Source organism: Peromyscus californicus, unplaced genomic scaffold (genome assembly GCF_007827085.1).
Source record: "Peromyscus californicus insignis strain IS unplaced genomic scaffold, ASM782708v3 Scaffold_9__1_contigs__length_137607984, whole genome shotgun sequence".
Lineage (NCBI taxonomy): Eukaryota > Metazoa > Chordata > Mammalia > Rodentia > Cricetidae > Peromyscus > Peromyscus californicus.
In genome coordinates, this window is record NW_026294617.1 from 38,928,608 (window position 1) to 38,945,638 (window position 17,031).

The window sequence follows — 17,031 nt, forward strand, 5'->3', positions numbered from 1 at the left end:
CTTTTTAATTTTAGATAAAAAGAGGAAATGTGGTGATATTTTATTTGTTCACCCCAATAAAGCTTATCTGAGGATCACAGAAAAAAGCCAGCCACTACATTAAACAGAGAAGTCAGGCAATGGTAATACATGCCTTTATTCTTAGCATTCGGGAGCCAGAAATTCATCTGTATCCCTATGAGTTCAAGGCCACACAGGAAATAGCCAGGTGTGGTGGCACATGCCTTCATTCCCAGCACTAGTTAACCATAAAGGTCTGGAGGTCTGTACAGACAGACAGGAAGTGGTACAGCTGGGCAAAAAGAGGAAGTGATATAGCTGGGATAAGAGAGGAAGTGAGATGGCAGGGCACAGAAAGGATATAGGCATGAGTATAAAGGAAGTAGGTCTCTCTGGAGGCTGAGGAGTTGGTAAGGTGAGGTTGGCTATGGCTTATTCTATTCCTCTGATCTTTCAGTTTTCACCCCAATATCTGACTCTGGGTTTTTAAGAGAGACAGAGAGACAGAGACAGAGACAGACAGAGACCGTAGGGAGTGGGAAAATTGCCTTTGTGCATGTGGCAGTCAGAGGACATCTTCTAGGAGTTACTCTCTTCCTCCAAATTGTTGGACCCATAGATAGAACTCAGATGGTCAGGGTGAATCAACTTTTCAGTGACTGATAACTCATTTTGTCACTGCTATCTCAATCCTAATGTTCCCATGTGATGTTTGCTTATCTAGCATGCAGTGCTCTTTTCAATCTTATTTCAAGTTACAAGCCAAATTTAATTTTAAAAAATGAACTGAAGGATTAAAGTGTACAAGTTATGGATTCTATACTAGCCAAAACCACAGACTGCCAGTCTGGCAATAACTATTTCATTTATTTGAGTATGTATTAATTAATTTGACCATAATCATGCACACTTGTTTTACACATACTAACACATAGGAAAGAGAATCATTTCTTAAACTTACAAGGCAACTTACCTTGATTTCAATGATCGTTTCCTACTTTATGTTAAACACTGTATACATGATGCCTAAAAGCTTTTTCAGTTGGGGAGAAGGTGGTCTGTCTTTATTCATCACTTTCGTTTTTTTTTTTTATATCTTCACTTCTGACACTTTCTGAGCCATCACAAATCTGCCTCTTTATCCATATGTCTTTGTTGAATTAATCCATTCATCATCCTTTCATCTTTCTAAATGATTTGGTGGACCTTTGTTAACTTTGGGATTCATATGAAGACATCACAGTGCTGCTCCCTACTGAAATGACACATTTTTAATCTCTAATTCTTTATGTTAGTTTTGGGCCACACAGTTTAGAATAGTGTCAGGTCTTTTTTTTCTGATGGTATATTAGATAATAATATACAACCACCTGAAGATGACAACTTTTGGGATTTGGTTAATTTTTGTTCCTACCACATGATCCCTGAGGTGAAATCAAGCCTTCTAGCTTGGCACCAGGTGCCTTTACCTTCTCAGCCATCTCATCAGGCTGCCATGTTTCTTTAAAACATGAGAAAACACATCTTTTGTACTCTAGTCCATCTATATTTTGTTTTTCTACTAGAAAAACCATGGCCTGTTTTAGAAGTTTCTTTTAAAAATTCTGTTATTCTGAGACCGTGTTCATGCACTGATTACCTGACCAAACAGAATGTCAAAGTGATTCAAGAAAAAATTTGAGTATTTCATGGGTTTATATGAGATGGCATTTCATAATGGTTGAATAATCAAAAGGATCGTTGTTTTAAAATGAATTAACTAGTCTTGAAAAAGGAAACATATTGATTGAAGTAAATTACAAATAAAAATAGCAGTATTCAGTAAAATTCAATAAATACAAACTTTGAGACTGCATATATTTTATAAGAGGAAGCTAGTTTATGCAGTATAAATGATACAAAATATTCATTTTGGACCCGGGCAGTGGTGGCGCACGCCTTTAATCCTAGCACTTGGGAAGCAGAGCCAGACGGATATCTGTGAGTTCAAGACCAGCCTGGTCTACAGAGCAAGATACAGGACCAGCACCAAAACTACATTGAGAAACCTGTCTCGAAAAACCAAATAAATAAATAAAAATAAATAAATAAATAAATATTCATTTTGTTCTGCAAAAGCATTTGGTGGAATATGAGTCATGTGTTGGACTAAGATCACTTTTCAAAACATCACTTATTGAGCAGTGATTATTTAGCTTTGCTCAGCAAGGATTTAATATGAGGTGACTTAGTTTTATTATAGTAGGAATTCTTCTATACAAGCATGATTTATTGTCCAATGTTATCTATGACAATCTGCATGTTTGCCACATTGCCATGGTTACTAGCCAATATCAGCTTGCCTGAATTTACAATCATGTAAGAGATTGAAGCATATCTCTAGGAGTATCTATGAGAGTATTTTAGAGAAAATTAACTAAGGAGTAAAGATTCACCCTAAAAATGGAGGCATCATCTTAAAAGTTTTAGTTTTCAGAAGAGAAGAGGATTGATAAATCAGAAGTGAGGCTTAGTACCGGCAAGCATCTGTTTCTGAATTCTAGACTTGAGAGATAAGAGTAAAAACAGCTTTACATTCCCACAGCCAAAGGCCACTCCCACTGTCATGCCTTCAAGGCCATGATGCACTGAAAGTTCCAAACCAGGAGCTGTTATATCCTCTCTTCCCTTAAATTGCTTCTTGTCAGATATTTAGTCTCAGAGAAAAAAAGTAACCAAACACTCATCAATGACAGTGATACAAAAATATTGAAAATTTTAATAGTTTATCTATAGAAAATCAGTAAGTTATGAACTCAGAATCCCTTATTGTAATGAATAGAGTGGTTCATAGATGATGTTGAACCTTTTCCTAACATTGGCAAGGTGAGCCATGTTGAGTAATGGTCAGTATGACAGTTTTCTAATACGAGGTTCTTGATTTGCTGAGGCAGGATGCTCACAAGCTCAAGGCCTGCACGAACTACAGAAAATTTCAGGGAATCTTATCAAAAACCTATTTTGAAACAGTAAGTTTAAAAGGGAAGGTTTCATAGTGCTGTGGTAGAGTCCTTGTCTGGCAAGCACACATCCCTGGATTCAATGCCCATGCTCCTCCTCCCTAAAAATAAGTAGGGTTGTACAATCCTCCCTTAGCACTAGAAAATGATAGACACATCTAAAGTAATGTGCAAAATGGATAATCCTGTTTAGTTTAAATTTCACAGATAACAGTTTAAAAGTACTGCAAATACACATAAAACACAGCTTTTTTATGTTAGGATTAAAACATATATAATACATACAACGTACCAGTTGAACCACTGTTGCTGCCAAGGTTCCCCCAGAACTGTCTCCCATAATGCAGATTCGAGTGGTATCCACTCCATATTCTGCAAGCACTTTATCCTGGAGAAAGAACTTGATCACAAAAATACAATCTTCAAGTGCAACTGGGAATGGATACTGAGGAGCAAGTCTGTAGCTTTAGAGGAAAATGGACAAAAACACAATAAAGTCCTTGTTAAAATTGGACAATTAGATAGCTCTCATTCTCACCAACAGATACACTCTTATCTTGGCCTTACTTTGAATCCTAAATCTCACCAATTACCCACTAGCTCACTGGAAACTTCTTTCTTAAAGTGAGGCATAGATTCGGGTTCAGGGTTTCAGGTATTGGTTCTAAGGAAAAATGAGTGAGACAGGGGTGTTCACCCTGTGATGCCTGCATGTTTCAATGGCTCTCAGTGTGCTTGGTGACTCAAAGGGAGCTCAGAGTTATCAATAGGATTCCCCAGAATTTTTAAATACAGATAATATCAGAGTAAATTATTGACAGATGACTTCAATTATAAATGTATGTAGGACCATTATTTATAAAATTGTAGAATTTCATATCACAAATTGAACATCAGAATTTAAGCCAACATAGTCATTATGAAATATGAACATTCTAAGTATACCAATGGATCTTACTCAAGTTTTTGAAGTGTTTCATAAGACTAAGTATTACTGTGTCTTTTCATTTTTGCTTTGTGTGTGTGTGTGTGTGTGTGTGTGTGTGTGTGTGTGTGTGTGTGTGTGTGTGTTTGTGTTCTCTTTGGAGGACACCTCAATTGGGTTATCATAATTTATTTCTATCACCTTAATATCTATTAGAATTTGTGAATTATTCACATGCTTATATTAAACAATATCCATCACATGGTCCTTGCAGATATTTATATTTTAATCTGTGTCTTAAATATTTGAAAGTTAGCATATTATGAACAATGACATACAAATATCATTCCTCTTCACAGTAAAGAACAGCAAGAACCTAAAATCATGTAGAATTCTTAAGCATTGTACAATATATCACACCATTTAAAAATCTTATTAAAAATGATTATGTGTTAAATTTGGCTAAAATTATTTCAGGAAAAGCACACCATTCTTACTATTATAATATAGATATTTCTCAAAACTTAAGCAATTTGTCTGGTTCCATTAACAAGTAATTATGAGCAGGACAGAACTAAACTTTCTAGTATGTCCTACCTGCCCCCAATATACTCTGAACTATGAAATTCCTTGAGGTGATTCTTGTCTGAAGTCTAGAATTCTGTAAATCTATTTCTATACTATTTCACTATTGAATTGTCTAGATGTGCAATAATCTTTTCATCCTCCTGATAGGAGTCTCAGTAGTTTAGAGGACACAATAATTCATAAAATAATAAACACTTGCTCATATTTTTGTGTGTTATTGGAAATGTTGGTAAAAGTCATGAGATAATAAGACATTATTTAGATAATGTCTTATTCAAATTTCACCAATATTTTCACCAAAAAAATGCTGGAACCAAGAGCAACACTAACTTTACACTGTTTTATAATCATGTCAAAACTCAATATCTCAAGCATATAATGAGTATACATTCTACATATATTACTTGCAGATGAAATAAACTACTTGTGAAGCTGAGGTGGGTGTCTAGTCCTGAGAAAGCCAAGTCTATGTTGACAATGCAAGGGCTGTGATAAGAAATATTATCATTCTCTTACTCTATTCCCACAACAACAGCATTAAGCTTGTTTGCTGTCCATCTGTTCAAATCATCATAGGTTGACACCTCTGAAACAGTAGAAATAAATACAAATTGGTGCACTGTAAAGAGAAAGCAATGGAATCCCACAAATACATATGAATGTGAAAGAAATATAGATTGTAATTTTTTTGAGAGAAATCCTGCAATACCCACTTTTGTTGTTATATAGAGCAACAGTCTGTCAGAGTTCAGGAAAATAAGATTGTCTACAACTCATTACCACATTATTTCACAAAAATCTTGGTAGAAGAATTAGGAAATCTGGAATTAATTTGAAAATATTATTGTAGCCAGTATTATAATTTTCACAAATTCATAGATTTACTATAGTTAATTTTTTAGGAAACTTTTCAATGAATGGACATCAACTTACTTAAAGTAAGATGTACTATTAGTGTAAATAAAGCAAATGAGTTTTCCTTTACTTAATGCTTACATAGTTACATAAAGTCATGCATATTTAATTAATTTATAAGTAAACTTCATATTAACTTTCTGTATCAAAGAGATAATTTAATTTTTATTAAAATCAAGTAATAGCAGGTTCTTACATTTTTAGTTTTTTAAAAAAGTTAACTGTGGATGGAATAGACTTATAATCAACTTAAAAGAATTAGAAAGGAGAAAAATAAGTGTTTTATTAAACTCTTTTTTTTGTTTTTTTGTTTTTTTTTTTTTTTTTTGGTTTTTCGAGACAGGGTTTCTCTGTGTAGCTTTGCGCCTTTCCTGGAACTCACTTGGTAGCCCAGGCTGGCCTCGAACTCACAGAGATCCGCCTGGCTCTGCCTCCCGAGTGCTGGGATTAAAGGCGTGCGCCACCACCGCCCGGCTTATTAAACTCTTAATAGGTAGCAATGTCAAGACTCTCTTAATAGAAATATGTATTAATTCACCCAAAATGCATATATTGGCAACCATCGTTTTAAATGTAAATATGTAAGAACCACCAGCAAATAAACTAGAGAAAATAATAATTTTTAGTAAGAAAAATAATAAGTTTATGAGAATTTTCAAAGTTCAAGGAAATATATGTAGCCAAATATAGTTGCAATATAAAGTTAGCCTTGAGGCAGAAAGTGGGCAATATAAGAAAATAAGAATGGAGGGTCAATACTTCAATGTTTGACAAAAGATTTATCCGTAGTAGGTCAATATATCAGTAATGTTTATCAATAATTCATGTGGCCATATTTTCTCATTATGAAAGACAGAGAAGAAGGAAAGAGAAATGAAGAAACAGTGGTGAACAACCAGGAATGAAAGGACAGGAATCTACATAGTTGGACAGGAACAAGAAGATGCTCACAATTTTGTGGCCAGAATATGTCATAAAGTGTAGGATCTGAAAGACAGTATAAAGTAGAGCATAGTGGTCACTACTGGGGGACATTTGCCTTTCTTGTGTTGTTGGGGTTTTATTTATTTCCTTGGTTACTCTGTAAGAGGAAACTATGTTGTATCTGCTACAGAATTCACATGATCCACTAATGGCCAGTTATGCAACTCATTTCACAGTTGAGTTTATTGAACTTAAATTCAGCAACAATGTTAGAGATGGAAAACTGGATGGCATGGGGGCTAGGGTGGAAACAAGTAAACAACAAAGAAGAGGAAAAACATGGAACCAACAAATAAAGGATGAAATATTAAAAGGTGGGAATATTAATATTTGTAACATCTAAACAATAACTTATCTCACATGGTTTCAGCTTTCTTTTGTTTTACAGTTGTAGTTGCAAATGAAGGGATAAAGCAAGGAAGAAAAAAATTTATTCATACAAGCTAACAGTAAAGAATACTAGTGTAGCAAAGGGCATTGCTTTCAGATTACACAGCTCAAAGACAGAATCCAAAGGAGAGAAAGAGACAGACATGTCTCTGAAAATAAAGCACACTTAGCTAATAACTAGAAGACCAACCAGGGTCAACAGAAGTCAAGGCAGAAAGGACAGTACATTCTTAGGAGTCTAAATGGTGTACAATTGAAGGTGGAAGAAACACAAAACAGATGATGATTTGGAAGGAACTATCCCAAGGTAAGCAAAGAGACACATCTTGGACAAAAGATAAACACATTTTCCCCAGGATATAGGTAGAGAGTAGTGAAGAAGGGATCAGTAAGATGCCGGTAAGTTTCAGACAGTGCAAGATGGGTAAGGGAAAAGTAGATTAGGAGATGCCAAACATATGGACTTCTGTGCTCCAAGGAGCAGGTAAGGTTGGAAACAGGATGGAAATTTAGAAATATCAATGGAGTAAAACAGAGGGACTAATTGCTTTTGAGAGGGGGCATTTTCTAGAAACAGTGAGAGCATGGATGGTCTGCTCAGCAGTAGTATGAGACTGAATCCCCTGGTTTCTGCTAATAAGACTGATACTTCCTCCCCTTTCTAACTGTGTGACTTTGAAAGCATTCTTTAATCCATTTATTTCTTTACCCCTAAAACTCTGATGATAACTATCTGAAAAATGCTTACTCAGTTTTCATTTACTCTTCTCTCATATCTTACACCCTGACCACAGTTTTCCCTCCCTTTTCTCCTTGTGGGAGGCCAACTGGGAGACTGGCTCCCACATTTTACCCCAGGGTGCTCTTGAGGAGTGAAGGATAAGAAAATTACATAGAAGGGTAGAGGGGGAGAGAAACAGATAGAAACACAGGATAGCCTCAGGAGAGCCTGGATCCTAATCCACCAGCCTCTTTTGGATCTTCTGAAAGGCTATTTATAGGAATGACAAGGGGTGGAGCAAAAGACCTCTCCCCAGCACAGCCAATTACAGACCCTTTCCAATCACCTAGTAACCATGCACATGGCCAAGCAATCCTCTAATGCAACGCTGCTGGGTAAAGCAAGCTCAGACCTCACTAGGAAACCTTTTGGGCCTCCACAATTCCCCATCTTGATATAAGAAATGTTCCCCCAGACCTCTCAGATAGACTGTGCCTGTTTTAGGTCATTCTTCTTGATTAATTTTATATACATACATTCAGAAAGTTATCAAGAAGAAAGTTGCCTATCTTTGGCTACCAGCCTCTGGCAAGAGGGAATACAAAGCTTAACTCAGCTCTGACCCAGGTCCATACTACTAGCTAGCAAACATCCACAGCAATCTCCATAGCTGCCAAACCTCCCAGTAAAGGATTAGAGCATAATAAATATCCTTATTGGAATGGGTCTAAGGTGATTACAGCAGTCTTAGCTGCACCAAGCCTTTTTCCTGGATCAAAACTCTCTCCTAACAGATGTTCAATAAAAATTTCAAGAGACTATTTTGATTTCCAGGAGAAAACAGTGATTTCAAATCATTTCAAAGTTTCTACAAAATCCCATGCTAATTATAAAGACACTGTTAAAACTAACTTGATTGTGGGAGGCTTATCCCTTTATGGGAGGCCTACCCCTTTCTAAACAGAAACAGAAGAGTGGAAGCTTTCAGGAAGAAGACAGAAAAACTCTCCTAATTATGACTTCTTCAATTTTAAGCTATCATAAAATGTATTCAAATATATCTGAAGGTAAAGCAGAAATAAAAACTTCAAGATGCTTCTAATGTAATTTACTTGGTTTATCCTTTAAAAATTAATGTTATCTAATTTGTCTGGACTAGACAGATATTGATGGAATAAAAAAAGCAATTTTATTTTGAATTTACACTTAACATTTATATATTTACAAATCCATATTCAACATATACTTTTTACATTTAACATTTATACTTTTTACATGCTTAATTCAAAAGGAATATCTATAGAACAATTTTAGCACATATCCAGAAGAGATCTCTTAACAAAACTAAATTACCTTCAAAGGCAAACTCTATAGCAAACATCTAGAAAGAGTCTCTTAACAGAACTTACACTAGAATCTCTTAAAAGAACTAACTTATTTTCTTTCAAAAAGATAGAGAGTACATAAATCATGAGTTACCATTATAAGTGAACTCAATACTGCTTTATTTCTGAATTTGGAGTTAAGGTCAGCTTTGATATGAGACTCCTGTGGGTAGCCAGCAAGATTCATTTGGTGACTAAGTACAATATATCCACCTTCATAATTTTTAAAGCTGCTTTTTAAGATTACCATGAGTTCTTTTAATGATGCCAATGTTTCTTCTTGTACTGTAAGCACAACTCAATCCTGTAAGTTTTTTTTTTCACACCTGAAGCAATTTCCCAGTGAAAGGACCACTTTCCCTTGTTTTCTAAAAGATTTCAAAGTGGCTTGCTGACAAGTGATATTAGCACTTTAATTATCTCCTTAAAGGCAAACTTTTCACCTGTTCATAGTTCTCAAGAGATAAGATTGAGCTTTCTAACTGCTTGGAAAATAAAAAATGGAGTTTTCAGGCAATATTGCCATTTTGAGCTGAAAAACTACATTTCCCATATTGCCTTTCTCTTTCATCATGCTGTTACATTATGTGCTACATTTTCTACACTACATTTCTCAGGTTGCCTTTCTGGAACTGGCAGAAAAATTCCCTTCATGTGGTCTGTTTTCAAGCAAGCTTTTTTTTTTTTCTTTTTTGCCATGGGAGGTTTCTGTTCTCCCTGAGCTTCTGAGCTTGCTCTAGGATGCCTGTATTACCATTTGACAGGTGTACCTCTCTAATTAGAATTTTCACCTGCCACTGTTTTTGGAGCTGGTCACATCTGTCTTCATGCCTGAAGCAAAAACCCTTCAGGGCTTGCTCCCCTTCTTTTCCAGGACAGTGAAGGGAAATGAAAGTATTTGGACTAAAAACATTTTCAGAAAGTTCTTTTCCCCTGATAGAAAAGAGAGCTTTTACAGAGAGATTTTTTTCACAGCCTTGGATGCTGTGTAGCCCCTCTTGCTGACTTGGGGTTTGCAGTCGGGCGGGCAACTGTTGGCGTTCATGCCAGCTTTGATTGTATGGTCCTCCTTTTTTAAGCTAGCAGTTCTCCTGGGTCCTGCACCTCCTCTGCCTTGGCCCCATGCTGGAGGAGGAAGCTGTTTGACAACTGCAGGAACCCTAGCATCCCCAGAATGCACTCAAACTTGGAGGTGCTTGCTCCCTTTGCTAATTGCTTCCCGACTGCTGATTAGAAATGGAGAAAAAATGTTAACAATAAGAATTAGCAATGCTTCGGGGGACTTTTTTTAAAAAAACATACTAGGGCAGTTAGGAGTGATTCTCCCATTCAGATAGATGTTTTGTCCATGTGTATTTAATTTTTTGCCCCTACAGAAAGAGAAAAAATATGAGAAAGAAAGGTCTGAAAAGCTTTTAGTTTGTTTTAGAGAGAAAGATTGCTAAGTTTTTCCCAGGAAAGCTTTCAGTTTTTGAGAGAAAGATTATTAAGTTTTCCCCCAAAACTTCTGCTCTCTAAACTTTGACTTCATAGTCAAACAGAAGCTAATTTTGATTGTACTGTGTTGTAATGATGTTTGCTGGTGGAGCAGAGAATTTTGTTTTGTCCAAATTTGCCTCAGGAAAATTCTCCCCTGTTTCTCAAGGCTTGATTTTAAGCTGTCTCCAGGCAAAAAGCTTCTACAGGAATCTTTTTCTGCCCATTTTTTCCCCTCATCTTTGGTGGATTTTTCTGACTCTTCCCCTGGATTTTGCACACATAGCCCTATAGTTGGTAATTAAGGACACTGTTTCTTTGTCTTGTTGCTTATTCTAATTTTTTCTTAAACTATATTCCTAACCCAATATTTCTATTTTCTAACTTACTCTAAATTTTTTCCTCCACTATTTTTCTATAGATAGAAATTAAGAGAGAGAGAGAGCGATAAAGAAGGGTACCTAGATAGAAATATACCCTGCAGCCTCGCTTTTCAACTTTGGTATTCCACTGCCTAACTTGACTCCTGAGAATAAAATATCATTGCCTTATTAATTCTTATTGACATGCCTTTCACCCACCATGCCCCCGACACTCCTTTTACCAAGTCCCTGGTCCCCGATCTGGGTGCCATCTGTGAGAGGTCAACTGGGAGACCAGCTCCCACATTTTACCCCAGGATACTCTTGAAGAGTGAAGGATAAGAGATTTAGATAGAAGGATAGAGGGGAGAGCAACAGAAACACAGGATAGCTTCAGGAGGGCCTGGATCCTAATCCACCAGCCCCTTCTGTCTCTTCAAAGGGGCTATTTATAGGAATGGTGGTGCTGTGGATGATTGATTGATAAATATAACACTGATTGGCCAGTAGCCAGGCAGGAAGTATACGTGGGACTAGCAGAGAGGAGAATTGAGAGAACAGGAAGGCAGAGAGGAGGAGATGCCAGCCTGCCATCCAGGGAGCATCATGTAGAGGCAACAGGTAAAGCCATGGAACAAGTGGCGACATATAGATTAACAGAAATGAGCTGAGTATAAGAGTAAGAGCTAGACAATGGTAGGCCTGAGCTAATGGCCAAGTAGTTTAAATAATATAAGCATCTGTATGTTTATTTTATAAGTGGGCTACGGAACTGCTGGGACTTGGCAGGACCTGGAGAGAAAAACTCTAGCTACAAGGTGGAGCAAAAGATCTCCCCCCAGCACAGCCAAGTTCAGACCCTTTCCAATCACCTAGTAACCATGCACATGGTCAAGCAATCCTCTAATGCAGCTCTGCTGGGTAAAGCAAGCTCAGGTCTTACTAGGAAAACTTTGTGGGCCTCCACATCTCCTTCCAGTCCTTCCCCTCCCTCCCCTCTCCTCCAGATCCACTTCTACTCCTTTCCCTTCAGAAAAGAGCAGGCCTCCCAGGGATACAAACCAAACATGGTACATCGAGTCATAATAAGACTAGGCGCATCCCCTCATTTTTGCTTATCTCAAAATGCCTACAGTTCATGAAAACAAAATATTGGATATAATAATTAAGTTACAGCGTCATTGAAGAAAAGGGTGTTATCATTTGTTTTTTATGTCTGTTAAGTACACAGTATGAAATCCCAACACTTTGCTACATAGTGAATCCATAAGACATCAAAAGTCTAAAATGGTCTCTTGCTCTGTCTCTCTGTCTCTGTCTCTTTCTCTGTCTCTGTCCGTTCCTGTCTCTGTCTCTGTCTCTGTCTCTCTTTCTCTCTCTCTCTCTCTCTCTCTCTCTCTCTCTCTCTCTCTGTGTGTGTGTGCGCACGCGTGTGTGTGTGTGTGTGTGTGTGTGTGTGTGTGTGTGTGTGTGTGTGCACGCCTGTGTGTCTACCTGTCTGTCTTAGCTACTACACCCTCCTCTGGCTTAAGTCAGGAACTGATTACTCAGCATTATTTCATTTTATCACTTTAATTCAACATTATGCTTTGTATTTTAAGCATCTATATCATTGTTGCATCATAATATATAACTTGAACAAATATTAACTGCATTATGGTAGTGATTATGTTATTTCAGATCCAACAATTAAAGCACCGGTTTCACATCAGTGTTTCATATAATTTATGTGATTGGGTTATTTTAGTCTCAATTCAGAGTTTATTGTTTATACTTTCAAATCTTGGCTATCTATATGTTTATTTAAAAGTGAAGTTTTCCTAATGAACAATTTTATTTCCCCATGATGTTTTACTTACCAATATGAAATACATATGAGGCATTACCCATAAATTCCAATGTATCTCACTTAAGAAGCACACATTACTCAAGTCAACATTATATTGATAACTGCTCTGTCAATCCACAGCATTTATTTGAATATGAATATATGAACAACACACACATCAGAAATACACTTACTGTAGCTCCCTAAGACAAAGCCACCACCATGAATGTGAATTACAGCTGGTCTCTGTCTTTCAGATTTCCTTTTTGGCAAGTACAGACGAACAGGAATGTCACTAAAGTTTGTGTCAATCACTGTAACGTTTTCATCTGAAACTGGTTTTGTGAAGTGCATTGTTGCTATAATTGAAAATAGTCCTTCATATTTCATGAGACCTATGTTTTCAAATAATGTAGCCTATAAAAAGAAGACAAAGTTTTAAACATTAAACATTTTTTAATAACAAAAATTGCACACACTCATGCAATGATAAAAACAAACAGTGTGATATACTTTGAGGACCGATTTTATCTCTAACAGTGTTTTGGTAGTGTGAAATTCTAAATGTGTTTATTTGCTCCAGACCAGCATAAGATTATTTTCATGAACAATTCATAATGAATGGCAGATTCGTCAATAAAATCCCACCCCTTTGAGAAAATATTGGTGGTTATAGGTTAATAAGAAGGAAGAGTCATTTTCTTGCATAGCTGTTAATGAACTACCCTTGCTATAGTAAATAATCTCCTCCCAATGCTCAAGTGAGAAACTCTGTTAAACTCATTGGACTGCACAGAAGAATTAAGACATGAAAATGTGTGGGTGGGTGGGGAACCTGGTGGGAAAATGGATTCCAGTAGACACAGAAAGGAGTGAGAGAGAAGGGAATTTATCAGGTAAATTCATAAATCTGTTCAACAATAATAAATAAATGCTTGGAGATACTAAGCTTCTATTGGCTTGGAAGTTTCATTCCTACTTGCTAGCTTTTATTGGACTTAAACATGCTATGTATATTACCAGAGAAGAAAAGTAATCATCAATTTTACCCAACTGTGAACCCCATGAACCAAAATAACCATAGGACTAGCAAGACTTACCTGCTCTTGCATCAGTGGTTTGACATCATGAGGGTAACCAAATACATTCTTTTTGATTTTAGTCCTATTACACAAGATGAAACTTACATCTAATACCATTGTTGGGTCAAGAATCTGGATACACAGGTCATAGGCCCCTAGAGAGAACCTACTACAGCCACTCTGTTAAATGTACATAGTATTAAAATTGACTCCTAATGACTTACTGTTATACCCATAGATTAATACATCTCTCAATCCTCAGTAGAGAAGCTTCTGTTTGTAGTAGATTGTGATTAATGTAGAGATACAAAACGAACTAAGTTAAGGAGAATAAAAGACCAATGAATACTCAACCCTAAATGGAACTTTCATAGAGCCTTCTCTCCTTCCAAAGCTCAGAGATCTTTGCAGAAGAGGAGACTGATGTCAGGAGTGATTGTTATGAGTTACTGTGGGCCATGACACAATTACAGCTTATAGCAATTGATAATTCAGATGCCAACTATGGTGATATTTTATTTGTGCTGAAATATAATTTTATTTGAATTTTAATAAAGTTGCCTGGGGGTCAGAGCTAATAGCAAGCAATTTAGCAGAAGTCTGGAAGTTGTAGCACACGCCCTTAGTCCTGATCACATGACAGGCAGATCTCTGTGTGTACAAGGACACAGCCAGCATGGAGATACATGCCTTTAATCTCAATACCAACCACAGAGACCCGGAGGTCTGTATAGACAGGCAGTGACAAGGAGGTCACGTGGTTGGGCTTGCAACCAATGAGAAGGCAGAACAGAAAGTCAATAAAAAGACAGACACACAGGAAGTAGGTCTCTTTCTGAGGTGAAGGACGACAACAGCAAGGGGTAAGAAGGCGGTCTTGGTCTTAGCTCTTGGTTGCTGCTGATTGATCTCTGGGCTTTAAACTCTGCATTTGGCTCTGTGTTTCTTATTTAATAAGACCGTTCAGAATTACATCTGCAGCCAACACACTAGACAAATGGTTTTCTAATGGAGTAACCTGTTAGGCAGGGTCACAGGCTCTGAAAAACCAGTTGCTATCATCTGTAATTCCACTTATGCAATAACAGCTATGATAATTTCATATTACCATGTATTTTCATGTAATATGTACATGTAATCTCATGATTATATCTCAATTTTATGGGCACATGTATTTGTGGATGGTCAGAAACATGACTTCTCTTTTAGCTGTATATTTTGATATATGGACTATATGCTAGGATGTGCTTCGTGGCTGGATCTGTTGTTCCACAAACACTTAAAAGCCTGCTTTGTTCCTTTTGCTCAGACTAACTGCACATATTTTGCTCATTTCTACCTCAGAGAAAGTCCAAACTAGACTAAAGGATTTTGTAAATAGATCATAAGTTTAAAACTTTATAATTATGCACAAGGTCAGAATTGCAGGTGTCTAACCAAGGCTATCTACACAAAGCACCCTAAGCATGCCTGTTCTTGCTGACCAAGTCTGCTGACAAAGAGCTATGTCTTCAAGTTTGTCACACTGGGCACTATGACCCTTCCCTCTAGTCCTGAAACCTTAAAACCTTGTGTTGCCATGGCAAATGGGTTGCCTCCTTATCACCCACCCTAGAAATATGTTTTTGACCAATGAGAGTTAACTCTTGCAATTTTTTATTGCTTCAAACCTCCTGTAAAAAGAGAATTTTTAGGCTAGAGAAAAAGAAGCAGGAAGACTAGAATAGAGAATTAGAGTGAAGAAATTATAGACAATTAGGGCAAGAAAATTAGAAGAAAAGTGGAACAATAAAGATACCTGATTTGAAGAGCATGCATGTGAGCTAATTTGTTTGCCCTCAGACACCCAAAGTTCCTTTCACTTCCTATAGTGTCTGACCTGAACCCTGAAGACGGCCTTGAGGCTGGATCTCAAAGGCCCTCGATAAACTGAAGGGCTGTATAAGTCAGAGATATTGAATAAATACAAAGAAATAGAGTACTCAAGGTACAACATGGCAGTTGAATGTATAAACTCATGGATTGTGGCAGCATGCACCAACCTATGTAAACTTAAAACAGGATAAATCCCATCATGGAAGAGGGAGGTAAACATGCAGTCTTTCCCCTTAGCTAAGGAGCTCTAGGCAATTTTTAACTGGTCAGAGAAGAAGGTCAGTTTTTTTATGGGTATGACTTCTGGTATATCACTTGTCTGCCTATGAAAATTCACACATCCAAGAGTATTCAGGAAGTCCAGTTTAGACTTGGTGGGTGTGGAAAAAAGACAACACAAGTAAGGAACATTGTATGGTTCAGTAGGGAGTTTCAAGAGTGGTAAATATGGTCAAACATCATTGTACAAAATTCTCAAAGAACTAATGAAACAGGAAATGCATGGAGTACAAATAAATAAAATTAAAAAATATTAAGCATGCTGTATTTGGAAGTAATCATAATCTCATTTATTGCCACCAAAGTTTTTAATATATTTTTTCAATATATATATTAAGACAGAATTTCTCTGTGTATCCTTGGCTGTCCTGTAACTCATTCTGTAGACCAGGCTGGCCTTGAACTCATAGAAATCCTCCTGCCTCTGTCTCCCAAGTGATGGGATTAAAGGCATGTACCATCACCAGCTGGCTGTAATTTTATATAAAACAAAATTATCTGAAAAGTGGCATTTTAGGGATGTTCCAATATTTTATTTTATTTGTTGGTCATTCAATTTAGTGTTATAAAATGATGTGTGTGTGTGTGTGTGTGTGTGTGTGTGTGTGTGTGTGTGTGTGTGAACATTTTGGTCATGTGTGCCTGTGGAAGTCAGGTATAAACTTGGGTATTGGTCCTTATCTTTTGAACTTGTTAAAGGCAGGTTCAGTTGCTCCAGCTGTATATGGCAATCTTTCTGACCCAGCGGCTTCCTTGATTGTCCTCCCCTCTCCTCCCCTCTCACTGTAGGGGATGCGCACTACCATATCCAGCAGACTGTGGGTTCTGGAGACCTGAGGGCAGACCCTAATGTTTGCACAGCAAGCGTTTTACCCACTATGCTGTCTCCATCATCTCTAGTTTAGTTTAATATTTTAAAATCTCATCCAATTCTTATATAAATCGTAGTTTATGTTCTCCCCTTTCAGCTATAAAACAGCATCATTTCATTTTCTTTAGATCACTTGAAGGAAAAAGAAGCCATTTTTTATTTATACCATTGAAAACAGGTTTTCTTTAGTATTTCTGATAAGTTATCTAACATCCTACTGACCAATTTCAGTTAAAGCATTGTTATATTCTTACGTGACTAGAAGATTCCAGGGTATATACTGTTGTGTTGGAAGTTTCTCCAGTCCTACTTGTCACCGTGGTCCCACAGTCACTTATAAAATAATTACTC

General features: G+C 36.9%; 1 protein-coding gene across 1 annotated transcript in view; it reads right to left on the minus strand.

Moving 5' to 3' along the window:
- The window catches only part of LOC128106722 (arylacetamide deacetylase-like 2), a 34,597-nt gene that overhangs the window by 6,654 nt on the left and 10,912 nt on the right, over positions 1-17,031 (minus strand). The window contains exons 2-4 of the mRNA XM_052732252.1: positions 12,768-12,990; positions 5,029-5,098; positions 3,292-3,463 (exon numbers count right to left, since the gene is read on the minus strand). Coding sequence (XP_052588212.1) covers positions 3,292-3,463; positions 5,029-5,098; positions 12,768-12,990 — 465 coding nt within the window. The remainder of the gene's footprint in view (positions 1-3,291; positions 3,464-5,028; positions 5,099-12,767; positions 12,991-17,031) is intronic.